The sequence below is a fragment of the Pristiophorus japonicus genome, chromosome 21 (genome assembly GCF_044704955.1).
Source record: "Pristiophorus japonicus isolate sPriJap1 chromosome 21, sPriJap1.hap1, whole genome shotgun sequence".
NCBI lineage: Eukaryota > Metazoa > Chordata > Chondrichthyes > Pristiophoridae > Pristiophorus > Pristiophorus japonicus.
This window is the reverse complement of record NC_091997.1, coordinates 4,357,994-4,376,071: the sequence shown is the minus strand read 5'-3', so window position 1 is coordinate 4,376,071 and position 18,078 is coordinate 4,357,994. Positions and strand designations below refer to the sequence as shown.

General features: G+C 44.1%; 1 protein-coding gene across 2 annotated transcripts in view; it reads right to left on the bottom strand.

Moving 5' to 3' along the window:
- LOC139233584 (collagen alpha-1(XV) chain-like) overlaps positions 1–18,078 on the bottom strand; it is a 114,414-nt gene that overhangs the window by 20,637 nt on the left and 75,699 nt on the right. For both annotated transcript variants that reach the window (XM_070863985.1, XM_070863986.1), the window contains exons 18-23: positions 17,608–17,676; positions 15,241–15,330; positions 15,112–15,153; positions 9,905–9,950; positions 7,774–7,823; positions 4,051–4,179 (exon numbers count right to left, since the gene is read on the bottom strand). In XM_070863985.1, coding sequence (XP_070720086.1) covers positions 4,051–4,179; positions 7,774–7,823; positions 9,905–9,950; positions 15,112–15,153; positions 15,241–15,330; positions 17,608–17,676 — 426 coding nt within the window. The remainder of the gene's footprint in view (positions 1–4,050; positions 4,180–7,773; positions 7,824–9,904; positions 9,951–15,111; positions 15,154–15,240; positions 15,331–17,607; positions 17,677–18,078) is intronic.

The window sequence follows — 18,078 nt, the reverse complement described above, 5'->3', positions numbered from 1 at the left end:
CTACATTAAAGGCACTATATAAATGTAAGTCATTGATGCTGCTGTTGTTATATCACTGGAGCACAGTCTACTCAACAATAGATCAATTTGAAGCTATTTGAAATATTTCATAACCAAAATGCAGTCTCTTTAAATTACACTGTATATAAAATAATGCCTGTTTTAATGCCAATTTTCTCTTTTGCAATGGGTAACTGTTGTTGTACAGTTCTGTGGGCCCCACCAGCTCTCCATTATCTTGCCTAAGTACTCTTTCTACCTATATGAGCCCAAATAGTGTCAATGAGCTATTTTGCAGTGAGTGGCACCAGTTAAACTTGATCCAGGCTTCATTGAATCCTCACACATATCCACTTTATATGAGGAGTCATTGGAGAGTGATCAAGAGCCAGAATCACCGTTGAATTCCCTTTCCCAGTTCAGAGTCTCAGAAGCCAGTATCATCTCAATGACATTCTGGTTAAAGGCAGCTAACTCAGTGCAGGATCACAGATTGTACCCGAGACCTTCCTGACCTGTATAGCTCAATTTCACATTGAATAATGTAGTGACTCACTGAACCAGAATAGGAGAATGGAGAGCATAGTCTGACATCTCTCTCTCATACGCGCTCTCTAAGTGCCTTGGGATGTTTTACTACGTTAAAGGCGTTATATAAATAAAAGTTATTATTATTATAAAGAAGGCGTGCTGCATAAATCACACAAAGTAAACCTGACATCAAGAGTACTTCAGGTTTGATAAATCACGTTCATGTTTGATTAATTATAATCACTAGATTCATCCTTTCCCACCAAAACCTGCTGCATTTTTTATGCTGAAAATAATGCAAGCTCATGACATTTAAGCTTAAAACAAAATCCATCGAGGCACCACGTCGTGTCTTGTTCAATCCAACAAGATGTACCCCTCAGCAGGTCGTGGATTGTGGGTCTTTTAATAGAAACTGCAGGTCCCAGCACAGACTCCCTTCACTCAGGTGGATGAACATGCATTAGCAGTATTCATTATTTAAGATGTGCAGCCCAAAACTTTGTGCATTCTCCCTTTTTAAAAAAAATTCTCTTTTAACTAGAAACAGGAGAATGCCTGAGGATTTCAAAAATGTACTTTTCTTATTTTTTGTAAATTTATAAATCTCACTAAGTGGGCAAAACTGGACTTACTTATTGCAGGTTATTTCCACCTAAATGCTGGAGGCTCCTGTTAGGCTGGGAATGACCCTCCGAGTTTTATACAGTATATAATGTGCACTTTATTCATGTGATTCCACAATCACACATTCCAAGTATGGAGGAAGGACTGGAGTGTTCGGGCTACAATGTTTGAACCCGATCTCCGACCATCACTCCCTGTGAGTGCGGCTTTCTCCGCTGAGGGATGGTGGAATCACCGTTACACCTGTATGTGAAAAATCATCACATTGTTCAGCTAGCTTTGAAACCTGTGTTTTTTAATGTTACATGTTTATTCTACAAGGCTGTTCCCGCCCCCGCCCCCAGTATTTAATGAATAAGTGCTGCCGTGCCCTTGTAAAGATATCATTAGCCTGCACTTTGCAAACTTCTTGACATGATGATGCCTCCTTGGCACAGGGTTAGGGCACTGTACAGAAACAACTTACTGCTGGCTGAGCCGAGTCCTGTCCCTCTCTTTAACTTGGAGCCTAATGAGTTACGTTGTCAGATGTATTGAGCCTATTGTTGTATTGTTGCTTTCTTGGCAGCTTTTCAACATTGGATGAAAATTTAACTCCAAGGCACGATTCATTTATTACTTTTCTTGTCTTCACCCTTCTGTGGAGACCCTGCAGAATGGACTTGTGTGTGTTTGTGTACCTGGGGTCATATATGTATGTTTGATAGGACAAAGCGGGTACGAGAAGCTCGACAGGACAATTTCCTGCTCCTCAACTGCTATAAATGCCAATTTGCAGACACACAAACGGTATCATTTCTCCAATCTCTCCTCCTTTGATGTTGCTCAATGTTTTCTCAAAATATGGAAAGTTACGGGTACAGCAAATGATTCGATGTGATGTCCTGTAGCAAATTCCACAAATCTCTACATTAACTGCTCATAGTGCGATTTGTCCCAGACATTGTAATCTTGTACAAAAAGTCCCCAAGACAGAAAACAGTCACTTCCAAATCTATCTGGGTTATAACAAGTTACTTGGTGCGACAAGTCACTTACCCAAATCATGGTACAAGCCCTATCCTTGACTCTATATGTTACAGAAAAATGTGAATGACAAAGAATATCTGTATTTATATGTATTTTAACTTAAAAAAAAGACTCACTAAATAACACTACACCTATCTGTTACTCCCTCTAGGTACAGCAAAAGAACATTAGGCCCAGCAAACTCACTTCTTTTTTGATAGATCATCTCCAGCTGCGCAACGTTTCCTCATATCCCTCAATCTCTTCTCTCTCTCTCTCTCTCTCTAGCAATTCAATCAATTGTCTTTTTTTAACTGTCCGCTTCAGTGTCCTTCCCGGGCAGGTCATTTCACAACTCTTCCCCTTTGGGTGAAAAAGCTCCACCTGACTTGCCTGCTTACTCCTAACCTCCCAAGTACTAACTGTTCCTTCGAGATATTTGATCCCATTTTCTTGATTATGGTTCCAAGAATGCGGGGCGTTTTTCAGACAGTGTTCGAACATGGAGTGAGGCGGGTAGGGGGGGCTTGGTGTCCAGTTGATCTTGATCTTATCCTTACATAAGATCATCATAGGCAGTTCCCCAAAACAAGAATGACTTGCTTCCACGTCAAAAAGAAATGAGTTCACAGGTGTTTCAATGAAGGACCTAATAGTCCAGATCCCGAACTATATCTTGAAGGGTGGAAGATGCCTGTGCGTGGATTTTTTTAATGTGTGGTGGCTGTTGCACACCAGCCACACGGGTTTGACTGAGCTAGGTCTTGGTCCAGTGGCAAGGATTAACCATGACGACTGGAGACCTGCTCTGCTGCACGGGCCTAGTGCGCGCACATATCGCAGTGTGGGCTGGGCCGTACTGCCCCTTGGCCCTCGCCTCTCCTGGGCCCCGGTCACTTCCCTCTACATTCTCTCACCGCTCCTTTGTCCCGACCTCGCTGCTCCTGCTGTACCTGCCCACGTTACAATCACCGACCTGCATGGGAACACCAACGGCAGGTCGGGGCCATAAAAGGAGCGGTGAATAACATAAGATGCACACTTAATGGATCAGGAGGAGGAAACCTGGCTGATTGTCCGTCTCTCTAGCTCAAGGCACTGCGTTTAATTGTCATGCCCCTGTGCTGATCTGGCCGAGACCAGTTAGCTCAGTACACACCGTTAACCGATTCTGTGACCTCACTGGCCTGAACAGCTCAGTTCCACATCATGCAATGCACTTACCAGCTGAGAATTGAGTACGGGAAGAATGTGCGAATGCAAATCAACTCGGCCAAGAATTTCTACAATGAAACATTGGGCAGTGTCATAGATTATAATCATAGAATGTTAGAGCACAGAAGGAGGCCATTCGGCCCATCGTGCCTGTGCCAGCTCTTTGAAAGTTGTCCCACGTCCCCGCTCTTTTCCATAGCCCTGTAATTTTTTTCCCTTCAATTATTTATCCAATTCCCTTTTGAATGTTACTATTGAAACTGCTTCCATCACTCTCTCAGGTAGTGGATTCTAGATCATAATAACTCGCTGTGTGAAACAAATTCTCCTCTCACCTCTGGTTCTTTTTCCAATGGCCTTAAATCTGTGTCCTCTGGTTACTGACCCTACTGCTAGTAGAATTGATACTTATATACTCTATCAAAAACCTTCATGATTTTCAATCCTTTTATTCAATCACTCCCTAACCGCCGAAAAATTCTTATTGAACAAAGAGGAATATTCAAACTTCCATCCTGTGGGCTTCAAGGGTGAAGCAACAACAGGTTCTGACCACACACGCCAACGCAAGGTTAACATCCAGAGGTCGGGAAAGTTGCTATATAAATGCAAGTCTTTCTTTTCTTTAACATAAATCATGCTTGGGTCCTGTGAACAACATATACTCACACAAAGTTTGCTCCAGCCATTAAGCAGTCGAATGAAGACTTTACTTCCTTCTGTCACATAGACCAGGGAGCCCTCAGGTAGCATAGGGGTAGCCTTCAGCATGAGTTCGAGATTCTTAAATACATGGCTCTGTGTCAAAAATAAATACATTTAACTTATTGAAGAGCAGTGTAGGCAGAGCTGTCAACACTGGAGAAACGTTAGGAGTGAGATTCATCGCAAACCCATGTGAAAGAAAGGAGCTGGATTTGTATTTAGGAGTAAGATACAACAAAATGGGGCAATTCTTTTTCCCGTTGTTTCTTCTCCACTCTGCTCCTGAAGGCATAGACTCCTTTGCTGGGCACTATTCCATGGCTGGCAGTCACCCCTCTGACCTTGGCCAAGTGGTCATTACTCAACTATGAGCCTTGACGGTGAATGTAAGCAGTCATGAGGGGGACCACAGCTGAGCCCAACCTTGTTATCTGTGATAGCTATCCCACACCACTACACCACACCTGCTGTTCTAGTTGGGGTTGCTGCACAGCCGAGTCCTGTCCCTCTCTTTAACTTGGAGCGTAATGAGTTACGTTGTCAGATGTATTGGGCCTATTGTTGTATTGTTGCTTTCTTGGCAGCTTTTCAACATTGGATGAAAATTTAACTCCAAGGCACGATTCATTTATTACTTTTCTTGTCTTCACCCTTCTGTGGAGACCCTGCAGAATGGACTTGTGTGTGTTTGCGTACCTGGGGTCATATATGTATGTTTGGTAGGACAAAGGGGGTACGAGAAGCTCGACAGGACAATTTCCTGCTCCTCAACTGCTATAAATGCCAATTTGCAGACACACAAACGGTATCATTTCTCCAATCTCTCCTCCTTTGATGTTGCTCAATGTTTTCTCAAAATATGGAAAGTTACGGGTACAGCAAATGATTCGATGTGATGTCCTGTAGCAAATTCCACAAATCTCTACATTAACTGCTCATAGTGCGATTTGTCCCAGATATTGTAATCTTGTACAAAAAGTCCCAAAGACAGAAAACAGTCACTTCCAAATCTATCTGGGTTATAACAAGTTACTTGGTGCGACAAGTCACTTACCTAAATCATGGTACAAGCCCTATCCTTGACTCTATATGTTACAGAAAAATGTGAATGACAAAGAATATCTGTATTTATATGTATTTTAACTTAAAAAAAAGACTCACTAAAATAACACTACACCACACCTGCTGTTCTAGCTGGTGTTGCTGCACAGCAATCAGAAGTGAAAGCCTCAGACAGCAATCGAGGCAAGTCACAAGGGTCAAATATCGTGCGTCCCTACTGTGATCCCAATTACATCGGCTAACTTAGCACAAAACCGCAATCAAACCTGGGACATTCCCGTTCATGTAGCTGAGCTATAAAGTGGATAAACTCGCTGAGCCATCAGGGGAGCCACAATTACATACTTATCCCAAAATGAGTGAGTCTCAATCCAAATGAGTGGTTTGCGACACTTCTGATGTTTAGGTTTCCAGTCGTATTTCCGCAGTGCTCTACAGGCCAATTTGCATCAGTGTGAGGCAGGTTTTAGAAACCATGCAGTCAGGGGGTGGGATTGATGCCGCTGAAAGAGCAAGGGGTTCTCACAGAAAAAGGGTTGCGTCGATAATACAGACCATGGAACCATTCAAGGGGGCACTTGAAAATCGCCTGCTTTCTCATATGGCCAGTCCGCCCCTACATACAGTCTAACATTATTGAAATAGGCCAGTGTTGGCAACTGAATTACTCACAAGGGCGACTAATGATGGGCAATAAATGCTAGCCTTGCTAGTGACACCCATGTACACAGAATTTTTTTTTTTAAATGCTTCTTCGCTAACATTAAATTTAATTGCCATTTGGATACTGGTCTGCAGAGATCTGTTTTTCTGGCCGGAATTAACATTAGAGCTCAGGTTTGCCGGCTCAGTATTGCTCTAAGCCCCGGTTTTTCAGACTTTTCTGTGTGGGAGACTCCCTGCAAATATTGACACGCACCCGGGAACTTCATGGCCTAACTTCTGAAAGACAGCTTCCCGCAGGAAACGGAGTTATAACTGCAAACATGTAACTCAACAGAAATAACAGGTTAACAAATACGGAAAAAAAAAATCAATGATCCTATGACCCTTGGACCCTCTCCAGGAGTCACAGGTAACAAAAATCTATCCTCGAAGAACATAAGAACATAAGAAATAGGAACAGGAGTAGGCCATACGGCCCCTCGAGCCTGCTCCGCCATTCAATAAGATCATGGCTGATCTGATCATGGACTCAGTTCCACTTCGCCACCCGCTCTCCATAACCCCTTATCCCCTTATCGATTAAGAAACCGTCCATTTCTGTCTTAAATTTATTCAATGTCCCAGCTTCCACAGCTCGCTGAGTCAGCGAATTCCACAAATTCACAACCCTCTGAGAGAAGAAATTTCTCCTCATCTCTGTTTTAAATGAGCGGCCCCTTATGCTAAGATCATGCCCTCTAGTTCTAGTTTCCCCCATCAGTGGAAACATCCTCTGCATCCACCCTATTAAGCCCATTTAATAATGGACTCCAACATTTTCCCAACCACAGATGTTAGGCTAAGCAGCTAACAATCTCACACTTCCAATATAATAAGGGCCACTAAATAATAAGCCAACATTGAGAATGTCAGAATGATGGTGCCTTAAGGGAATTGAGAAACCTTTATGGTAAGATATGTAGGACAGTAGAACTGTACAGAAAAAATAGCTTCATCTGTGGGTTCTGACGTATTACACAGGTGACCCTGTCAGTGGTACATCCCCAGCATTGAAGCACTGACCACGCTAGATCAGCTTTGTTGGGCAGGCCACTTAGTTCGCATGCCAGACACAAGACTCCCTAAACAACTGCTCTATGCGGAGCTCCTTCATGGTAAATGAGCCAAAGGTGGGCAGCGGAAACGTTACAAGGACACCCTCAAAGCCTCCCTGGTGAAGTGCGACATCACCACTGATGCCTGGGAGACCCTGGCTGAAGATCGCCCTAAGTGGAGAAAGTGCATCCGGGAGGGCGTTGAGCTCTTCGAATCTCAACGCTGTGAGCGTGAAGAGATCAGGCGCAGGCAGCGGAAGGAACGTGTGGTAAATCAGTGTCACCCCACCCCTTACCCCGACGAATATCTGTCCCACCTGTGACAGGGTCTGTGGCTCTCGTGTTGGACTGTTCAGCCACCAAAGAACTCACTTTAGGAGCGGAAGCAAGCCTTCCTCGATCTCGAGGGACTGCCTATGATGATGATGACATCACACAGAGCAGCGCCGTCAATGAGGCAGTGCAGCTGCTAACTCTAACATTATAAATTTTCTTGGTTAAAACATACACATCAAATTAGCAAAATAAAAAGGAAAACCTGTGAGTGTTGGAAATTTGAAATTTGTGCTTGAAATACACAGCACCACAATCAGTATCTGTAAAGAATAAAGTCATTTCTGTTGTGTTTCCATCTTCTGAGGAGGGGCTGCACACCCAACACATCGTATTCTCTGCACAATGTTGACTGATGCTGTTGTGTATTCCAAGCATTTTCCGTTCTCGGCAAATGAACAAACACCTCTTTGCATGAGGTTTTTCTCCTTTGTGTTCACATATATCAGTAATCCTGGTAAATTTGATATTTACTTCAAACTATACATTGAAGATCACTGGGGCCTAGATATGGAAAATGTTGTTTGCTTACCTTCAGGCTGCTGTCAAAAAGATTGTTATTGATTTTGGGATCTTGAGAGTCTATAAAGAAACAAAATAGTGTCTCGTCATATCTGAGAGTCATATCTGAGGGTTGGGGTTGGGCTCAATTTCCGATAGGATACATCATGCCAGGATAGTTTTCTCGTGATTATTATGCTGGTACAGTATACTGTTGGAGTGGGAATAACTGTGCTGGCATACATTTTTCATGGAATTACCATGGTAGTGTAATGCTCCAGCCTGAGTGTTATCACACATCCAGTTAACAAGTCACTGTAAATGTCCTTGCTTAGGGAGCTTCCGTAGTGAAGACATCAAAGAGTTGAAATTTCATTGAGCACTATTTATAGCACAATACTTAAATCGTGTAAACTCCTACGTGGCGCATTTTCAGAAAGCTGTTAATCCACTTGAACTGTCAAAATAGCATTCATATGAATTTTACACTAGCTGGCCCAGTACTTTCAAAATAGCACTTGGTAGAATTTCAAGATTTGGCATCAAATTACAAGGTTATGAATTAGTTATTTATCCATTAAGTAGGTAGTTGACTCCTTGCAAACAATAGTTGGTGGATGAAAGGATTAAAGGAGCTCAGTATTCATCAATAAAGTGTTGACAAATAAGCAACACAGATTTGCCAAGATGAGGGAATGAAATTCCTCGGGACATCTCCTGCTCTGGGATTTCCATCGAAGTTACCACGTCAGAGCGGGAGAATCCCTGAGGAAATACAGCCCCATTATGATGTTTTTGAAATGAAGGTTTTGATGACCTTCACCTGCTCCTTCAATTCTGCTCTCTTGCGCATCCCTGATTTTAATCGCTCCACCATTGGTGGCTGTGCCTTCAACTGCCTAGGCCCCAAGCCCTGGAATTACCTCCCTAAACCTCTCCGCCTCTCTACCTCTCTTTCCTTCTTTAAGCTGCTGCTTCGACCAAGCTTTTGGTCATCTGCCCTAATATCTCCTTGTGTGGCTTGTGTCAAATCGGGTTTTACAACGCTCCTATGAAGCGTCTTGGGACGTTTTATTATGTTGTCAGTAGCCTTATAACCCTGTTAACACCAGCGATACGGCTGACTAGGGGCCTACCATTGGGTGTCCAAAGCCAGATGCCAGATTCAGGCCCCTTTTAATAAGGAAATCGGTGTTCTCTGACGTAAATAGGATCCAGAAAGGCATTTAACGTCAGAACTAGCCGGAGCATGTGCAGTGCAGGCTTTGACCAATTCCACGGGTGATGGAACCGAAGAGGCCTGCCAAAGGTAAGTGTCGAATTATTTTTATTGTGGGCTCCAGAGGAGCCAGAGTGGATCGTGACCCCCACCCCCACTCCCTGCGATCATGACCCCCCCACTCCCTGTACCTTGCTGGCAGCTGCATGGGCCTGATTTTGAGGCCCAGCTGAACCGGGACATCTGTTTGGCACTAAAGCTTGCCTGCCAGATTTAACTGAGGCTGGAAACTCAAAATCACAGGGGCCTCTGCCCAAAAGTCAAAATTGACCGTTCAATAGTTCCACCTGGGGATGCTCATTAGAGAAATAAATTATAATTATATATATATATATTTATTTATTTATTTACTGTCTGTTCTATTTGCTATGAGCACTGAAGGATTCTTTTCAATTTTCAATGTCTCTTCACTGTAATGTAACATCAGCAAAAAGACTTTCTAATGGAGAAGATTCTAATAATAGCTCTTAAATTGTTCCTGAGTGATAATTATTGCTCAAGAGAGGCACCAATAATTGTTTCTGCCTCGCCTGTTACAGAATTACTTGAAATAAGAAATAAAAAGAACAAAAATGACAAAAAGCCCAAAAGACTGAAAACTGTTAATTCCCATTTCAAGCACCTACTTTGTGGGTAAATATTTCAATACTTTTGTAGAAGCAACATAAAACTACTGAGGTAAATTCTTAAACAACAGCAAAAAGCAGGGCTCCTAAAATGGCAGCAAATTGCAAATGAGAGAGTCTGGACAATGACGGTGCTATGGTTAAATTAGAGAAATTATGGGATTAAAGTACTGTAAAATTCTTGGGGGAGAAAATCTTGGTATATTTTTGATTTTGATGTAAAAATATTCCTGCAATCCTGCAATGGGTTAAAGTACCTGGGCTCCTGAAGTTCTGGACATTATGGTGGTGTTCATGATTCACCTGGTGGAAAAAACATGTCATTAAAGATGACAGGAACAAGGAAGGCATGCTGGTGATCAGTGATATAAAGAAGGGTAACTTTGAAGGTATGAGGCGTGAATTGGCTAGGATAGATTGGCGAATGATACTTAAGGGGTTGACTGTGGATGGGCAATGGCAGACATTTAGAGACCGCATGGATGAACTACAACAATTGTACATTCCTGTCTGGCGTAAAAATAAAAAAGGGAAGGTGGCTCAACCGTGGCTATCAAGGGAAATCAGGGATAGTATTAAAGCCAAGGAAGTGGCATACAAATTGGCCAGAAATAGCAGTGAACCCGGAGACTGGAAGAAATTTAGAACTCAGCAGAAGAGGACAAAGGGTTTGATTAGGGCAGGGAAAATGGAGTACGAGAAGAAGCTTGCAGGGAACATTAAGACGGATTGCAAAAGTTTCTATAGATATGTAAAGAGAAAAAGGTTAGTAAAGACAAACGTAGGTCCCCTGCAGTCAGAATCAGGGGAAGTCATAACGGGGAACAAAGAAATGGCGGACCAATTGAACAAGTACTTTGGTTCGGTATTCACTAAGGAGGACACTAACAACCTTCCAGATATAAGAGGGGTCAGAGGGTCTAGTAAGGAAGAGGAACTGAGGGAAATCCTTATTAGTCGGGAAATTGTGTTGGGGAAAGTAATGGGATTGAAGGCCGATAAATCCCCAGGGCCTGATGGACTGCACCCCAGAGTACTCAAGGAGGTGGCCTTGGAAATAACGGATGCATTGACAGTCATTTTCCAACATTCCATTGACTCTGGATCAGTTCCTATGGAGTGGAGGGTAGCCAATGTAACCCCACTTTTTAAAAAAGGAGGGAGAGAGAAAACAAGGAATTATAGACCGGTCAGCCTGACATCGGTAGTGGGTAAGATGATGGAATCAATTATTAAGGATGTCATAGCAACCAATTTGGAAAGAGGTGACAAGATAGGTCCAAGTCAGCATGGATTTGTGAAAGGGAAATCATGCTTGACAAATCTTCTAGAAGTTTCTGAGGATGTTTCCAGTAGAGTGGACAAGGGAGAACCAGTTGATGTGGTATATTTGGACTTTCAGAAGGCTTTCGACAAGGTCCCACACAAGAGATTAATGTGCAAAGTTAAAGCACATGGGATTGGGGGTAGTGTGCTGACATGGATTGAGAACTGGTTGTCAGACAGGAAGCAAAGAGTAGGAGTAAATGGGTACTTTTCAGAATGGCAGGCGGTGACTAGTGGGGTACCGCAAGGTTCTGTGTTGGGGCCCCAGCTGTTTACACTGTACATTAATGATTTAGATGAGGGGATTAAATGCAGTATCTCCAAATTTGCGGATGACACTAAGTTAGGTGGCAGTGTGAGCTGCGAGGAGGATGCTATGAGGCAGCAGAGCGACTTGGATAGGTTAGATGAGTGGGCAAATGCATGGCAGATGAAGTATAATGTGGATAAATGTGAGGTTATCCACTTTGGTGGTAAAAACAGAGAGACAGACTATTATCTGAATGGTGACAGATTAGGAAAAGGGGAGGTGCAACGAGACCTGGGTGTCATGGTACATCAGTCATTGAAGGTTGGCATGCAAGTACAGCAAGCGGTTAAGAAAGCAAATGGCATGTTGGCCTTCATAGCGAGGGGATTTGATTACAGGGGCAGGGAGGTGTTGCTACAGTTGTGCAGGGCATTGGTGAGGCCACACCTGGAGTATTGTGTACAGTTTTGGTCTCCTAACCTGAGGAAGGACATTCTTGCTATTGAGGGAGTGCAGCGAAGGTTCACCAGACTGATTCCCGGGATGGCGGGACTGACCTATCAAGAAAGACTGGATCAACTGGGCTTGTATTCACTGGAGTTCAGAAGAATGAGAGGGGACCTCATAGAAACGTTTAAAATTCTGATGGGTTTAGACAGGTTAGATGCAGGAAGAATGTTCCCAATGTTGGGGAAGTCCAGAACCAGGGGTCACAGTCTAAGGATAAGGGGTAAGCCATTTAAGACCGAGATGAGGAGGAACTTCTTCACCCAGGGAGTGGTGAACCTGTGGAATTCTCTACCACAGAAAGTTGTTGAGGCCAATTCACTAAATATATTCAAAAAGGAGTTAGATGTACTCCTTACTACTAAGGGGATCAAGGGGTATGGCGAGAAAGCAGGAATGGGGTACTAAAGTTGCATATTCAGTCATGAACTCATTGAATGGCGGTGCAGGCTAGAAGGGCCGAATGGCCTACTCCTGCACCTATTTTCTATGTTTCTATATGAGAAATAGACTGTGGGAGAAAATGGGCTGTGTAACATTATGTAAGAAATAGGAGCAGGAGTAGGTCATTTGGTCCCTCAAGCCTGCTCCTACGTTCAATACGATCATGGCTGATCTGATCTTGGCCTCAACTCCACTTTCCTGCCCGCTCCCCATAACCCTTGACTCCCCTATAGTTCAAAAATCTGTCTATCTCCACCTTAAATATATTCAATGACCCAGCTTTCACCACTCTCTGCGGTAGAGAATTCCGAAGATTCACGACCCTCTGAGAGAAGAAATTCCTCCTCATCTCCATTTTAAATGGACGACCCTTATTCTGAAACTATGCCCCCTAGTTCTAGATTCTCCCAGAAGGGGAAACATCCTCTCTGCATCTATCCTGTCAAGCCACCTCAGAATCTTATATGTTTCAATAAGATCACCTCTCATTCTTCTAAACTCCAAGCAGGCCCAACCTGTCTTCATAAGATCACCCCTTCATCTCAGGAATCAACCTCGTGAACCTTCCCTCCTCTCCTGAAGGCCTTTGTTGGGATATAGTTCTACGTACACAGGGTGCCCCATGCATCTCATTCAAGTGTAATTTCTTATTTCTGAGACAAGTTAATGATCTATCAAGGAAGTGAGTGAGAAGCACGGAGCCTCCACCTGAAATTTTCACCCAGAGCTAACACATGCAGCAGTCAATTTGTGCAGAACAAGAATTAACCATTTATTTTTCAGGGGTGCAGGTTGAGAAAAGAATGCTGGCCAGGACGCTGGGAGAATTTCCCACTCTGCTTTGAAAAATCTGACAGGATTTTTAATGCCCACCTGAACAGGCAGAATACAGCACCTCGAGCAATGCAGCACTCCCTCAATACAGCACCTCGAGCAATGCAGCACTCCCTCAATACAGCACCTCGAGCAATGCAGCACTCCCTCAATACAGCACCTCGAGCAATGCAGCACTCCCTCAATACAGCACCTCGAGCAATGCAGCACTCCCTCAATACAGCACCTCGAGCAATGCAGCATTCCCTTAATACAGCACCTCAAGCAATGCAGCACTCCCTTAATATAGCACCTCGAGCAATGCAGCACTCCCTCAATACAGCACCTCAAGCAATGCAGCACTCCCTTAATACAGCACCTCGAGCAATGCAGCACTCCCTCAATACAGCATTGAAATATCAGACTAGGTTATATGCTGAAATCCTGGAGTGGAACTTAAATGCACAACTTTTTGACTCCGAGTGCTACTATCGGAGCCAAATTGACACACGATGAAGATGTGAGCTCTTAGTTAGATTACTGCCTGGCATAAAGCTATTTGTATTATCCACTGGCCAGGATTGACTTTTGGTTAATCCCTGAACCATTGGCACTTATTGGCTGTAATGCGATCAAAGGATGAACTCTAAAATCCTAAATCAATTGTCTTTGTACCTTGGCTGGTTTGCAACCACAATTAAAAAAATCCACGCACAGGCATCTTCCACCTTTCAATACGTAGTTCAGGACCTGGAATGTCAGGTCCTTCATTGAAACACCTGTTTGGTGTGGAAGCAAGTCATCCTCGATAAGAGGGACTGCCTAAGAAGAAGTTCATTGTGTAACTCAATAGTGCCCACTTTAATTTATTTAACGTTTGTGGTACTTGGTTGTGCACAAATTGGCTGTTGCGTTTGCCTACATAACACCAGGGGTGGCCCTTCAAAAGTAGCCTAATGGTTGTAAAGTACTTTGGGATTGCCTAAGGACATAATAATGCCCCAGATAAAATACAAGATATTTTCTTCTTACTGTATCTATCTCTTGGTCTATGCTCCAATGGATTTATATTCTAATTTGGAAATCAAGGTGACGATTGACGCTGACTGTTCAATCTTGAAAAGAGCTGGAGAGAAGGCGAGGCAAATCAACAAGTACAAATGATGGCGAACGTGGGTTTTAAAAGCCGGCACATTGTAGGACAAAAAGACTGATGACAGTTTTGAGGTCCTGAGAAGGAATGAGCTGGAGCAGGAAGCAGATCAATCAGTCTTGATCTGAAGGCAGTGAAGATGGTAAGAAGGAGAAAGAACAGATAGGGCAGCATATTGACCTTAAGAGGAACAAGAGAGGATGGTTCAGAGCAGAAAAGGGTATCAAGGGATACCACACTCGACCAGCTCCGCTGGGCGGGCCACATTGTCCGCATGCCAAACTCGAGACTCCCAAAGCAAGCGCTCTACTCAGAGCTCCTTCACGGCAAATGAATCAAAGGGCAGAGGAAACGTTACAGGGACACCCTCAAAGCCTCCCTGATAAAGTGCAACATCCCCACCGACACCTGGGAGTCCCTGGCCAAAGACCGCCCTAAGTGGAGGAAGTGCATCCGGGAGGGCGCTGAGCATCTCGAATCTCATCGCCGAGAGCATGCAGAAATCAAGCGCAGGCAGCGGAAAGAGCATGCGGCAAACCAGTCCCACCCTCCCTTTCCCTCAGCGACTATCTGTCCCACCTGTGACAGGGACTGTGGCTCTCGTATTGAACTGTTCAGCCACCTAAGGACTCATTTTAAGAGTGGAAGCAAGTCTTCCTCGATTCCGAGGGACTGCCTATGATGATGATGATCAAGGGATATAGAGATAGGACAGGTAAATAAATGGTGATGAGGTACAGATCAGCCATGATTTAATTGAATGGCCGAGCAGGCAAGAGGATCTGAATGACCTACTCCTGTTGCTATGTTCCAAAGATCATAGTGCTAATAAAACAGAGACAGGAACGGCTCGTGTATTGAAAGTCCTCTTTGCCTTGTATTGAAAGCAATTAAAGAAGCATTTAAATAAGAAATAAAGGACAACTTGCAGAATTTCAATGAGATATTGAAAATGTTAAAAAAATACTTGCAGGTATTTTGCAGTGAGGTCTTGGAGGAACAGGGAAAATTCTCTGCAAACAACACAAAAAATAATAAACCTTACTAAAATAAAAAGAACAATTATGAATGGAAATTATTCAGTTATTGAATAGACCTACGTTATAGTAAAATGATCCTGGAATTCCTGTTGGGCCTGGTGGGCCTGGAGGTCCTGGCACACCAGGAATGCCTGGTGTGCCTGGAATACCCTAAAATGTAACATTGAAAGAAAAAAAGTGTTAAACTAATTTTTAAAAAACAAGCCTTAAAAATTATCAAAGTGGCATTAGCCAGATTAATTCAGAGCTCCCTCAACATTGGTTTGACATTTTGCCTCGATTGCAGCCAACTCTGCTGCACACATGACTTGTCCTACCCTCTGGCTTTGAAACTCGGAGATCTCTGAGTTGTAAACTTGTTTCTTGGCACTGGTATTTGTTCTAATGGATATTCCAAAATACAGAGCCAAACATTACAATCTAGCACTGATTATGAAACGTTTTGTTCCAGAGGCTTCCACTCCAGCAGCTTGGGATGAAGCAAATGTTTTGGCAATGTATGGATTTTTTTTATTCAATTTTTTCCAGTGACAATCGCTTTTGCTCAAGTTCGGCTCTAGGGCCACTGGCTGATATTAAGAATTAAGAAAGCAAATGGTATGTTGGCCTTTATTACAAGAGGATTTGAGTATAAGAGTAAAAGAGGGCTGAAATTGGCCACTTTTTTTTTTAAGAGCCGTTACAGGTTGAAAGGAATTACAGCTCAGTCGGGGCAGAGTGGCCGACAATCGGGACGTTGCCCTTTTTCAGGCAGAGAAGATACCGCCCCTCCGGCCACGCACCGATCCCTCACCGCCCGGGGTGGCAACCTCTTCCGACCCACGAGGGAAATTGCCCCGTGGGAGTGGAGTAGCCTCCACTCGGTGCCCCCGACACCTTTTCCCGGCAGGAAGCTGCCAGTGACTGGGCGGCGCGCGCGCCCTTAAAGGGGAGGGCGCTCCGCCACGGCCATCATTTTATTTTAATTGTCTCTGAAGTCGGCCCGACAATGGCAGCCACGGGTTTTACCGGGCCGCCAACAGTCAGCCCGGCATCCCTGCTGGCCCGGCCAAAGCCCCTCCCTGATGGCCCAGTGGGCGCCACTAAAGTGGCTGCAGAGCTCGCAGCGGCCCTCCCCTTTAACTGGGGACGCGTCGTGCTGATGTGCTCAGCGCGCCGCTGGTGATACCGCCCGCCTTCCGCCCTGCTCCCAACCCACATCCGCCCGAAACACCACCCCGACGGATTCGCTCAGAGAAAGAGGGCAAAATCCCTTTAAGCACATCGATTGGAGCGGTAAATCCACAATAAAATTGTTAGGTGGGCCCTGTTTGGGGCGGAGGGCAATTTCGGTCCCAAGATGTCTTACTGCAATTATATAGGGCCCTGGTGAGAACACACCTGGAGTACTGTGCACAGTTTTGTTCTCCTTATCCAAGGAAGGATATACTTGCCATAGAGTGAGCGCAACAAAGTTTCACCGGACTGATTCCTGGGATGGAGGGATTGTCCTTTGAGGATAGACTGAATAGACTAGGCCTATATTCTCTAAAGTTTGACTTCATTGTAACATACAAAGTTCTTACAGGGCTTGACAGGGTAAATGCAGAGAGGATGTTTCCTCTGGCTGAGGAGTCTAGAACTGGGGGTCACAATCTCAAAATAAGGGGTCGGCCATTTAGGACTGAGTTGAGGAGAAACTTCTTCACTCAGAGGGTGGTGAATCTTTGGAGTTCTTGGCCCCAGAGGGTTGTGGAGGTTCAGTCGTTGAGCGTATTCAAGACAGAGATCGATCGATAGGGCATCAAGCGATATGGGGATAGTGCAGAAAAGTGGAGTTGAGGTAGAAGATCAACCATGATCTCATTGAATGGCGGAGCAGGCTCAAGGGGCCGAATGGCCTACTCCTGCTCCTATTTCTTATGTTCTTGTATCTTGAGTGACCATTTTATAGGTCTCATTCAGTGATCTTCTACTTCCAGTAGGATGAGAGGTGTAGCCCTGTTTCTGACCTGTGCTTTTGTTGAGTGAGGCCCCCTGCTGGGCACCCAGCATCACTGAATTTACACTTATGTATAACACTTGACAGTCTGTGTGTGTGAAGGCTATTCAACTGTAGAAGATATTGTAGCCATCTTCAAGCCAGAGTATTCAATGATCCTACCTGTGCACTTTCACGCATGGGTCAATGGACAGAGACCAGGGAGCCTTGACAATTTTTATTTCCTAATCCGAAGGTGTTGAGGCCAACAATCGTGCATCCATTGCTATCCTTGCTGAGATCAGCTCACTCACTACAGAATGGGGATTGAATCTGGGACTTGCCTGGTCTGCGGGGCTTGGTGTAGACATTCAAAATGCAGTTGGATGTCATAACAGGAGAGTTAAAGTTCTTTAAAGGTCTTTTCTAATCACTGACTTTCCTTAGGTTATTATACATTGACTTACACAAGGGACTGCTCCATATTCTCCTGCAGTACCCGACTCTCCCTTCTCTCCCCTCAGTCCTGGACGGCCCTGTAACAATCAAAAATAGAAAACATTTTTGAACACAAAACAAATTGTTGACCCTTGGATCACACTAACCTACTCTCTAATTATCATTGCCCTCTTCCAACATCTCACAACTTTCCCTTCAGAAGAGTACCTGCTTCAGCACCAGTTTAACACTTGCATCGTCTCTATATTCTAACATGCAGCCATTCGAAGAAGGGGCATTAGTGTCACGTGAGCTCACAGACTTTCACAACAGAACCTCACAGGTTATTTTGAACAGTGAATGATCCCAAAATGTACAATTGTCTGCCTACAATCATGCATCAGATAGCACAGTAGGAGGCCATCTGGCCCATCGTTTCTGTGCCAACTTTTTGGAAGAGCTATTCAATTAGTCCCATTCTCCTGCTTTTTTCCCTTAGC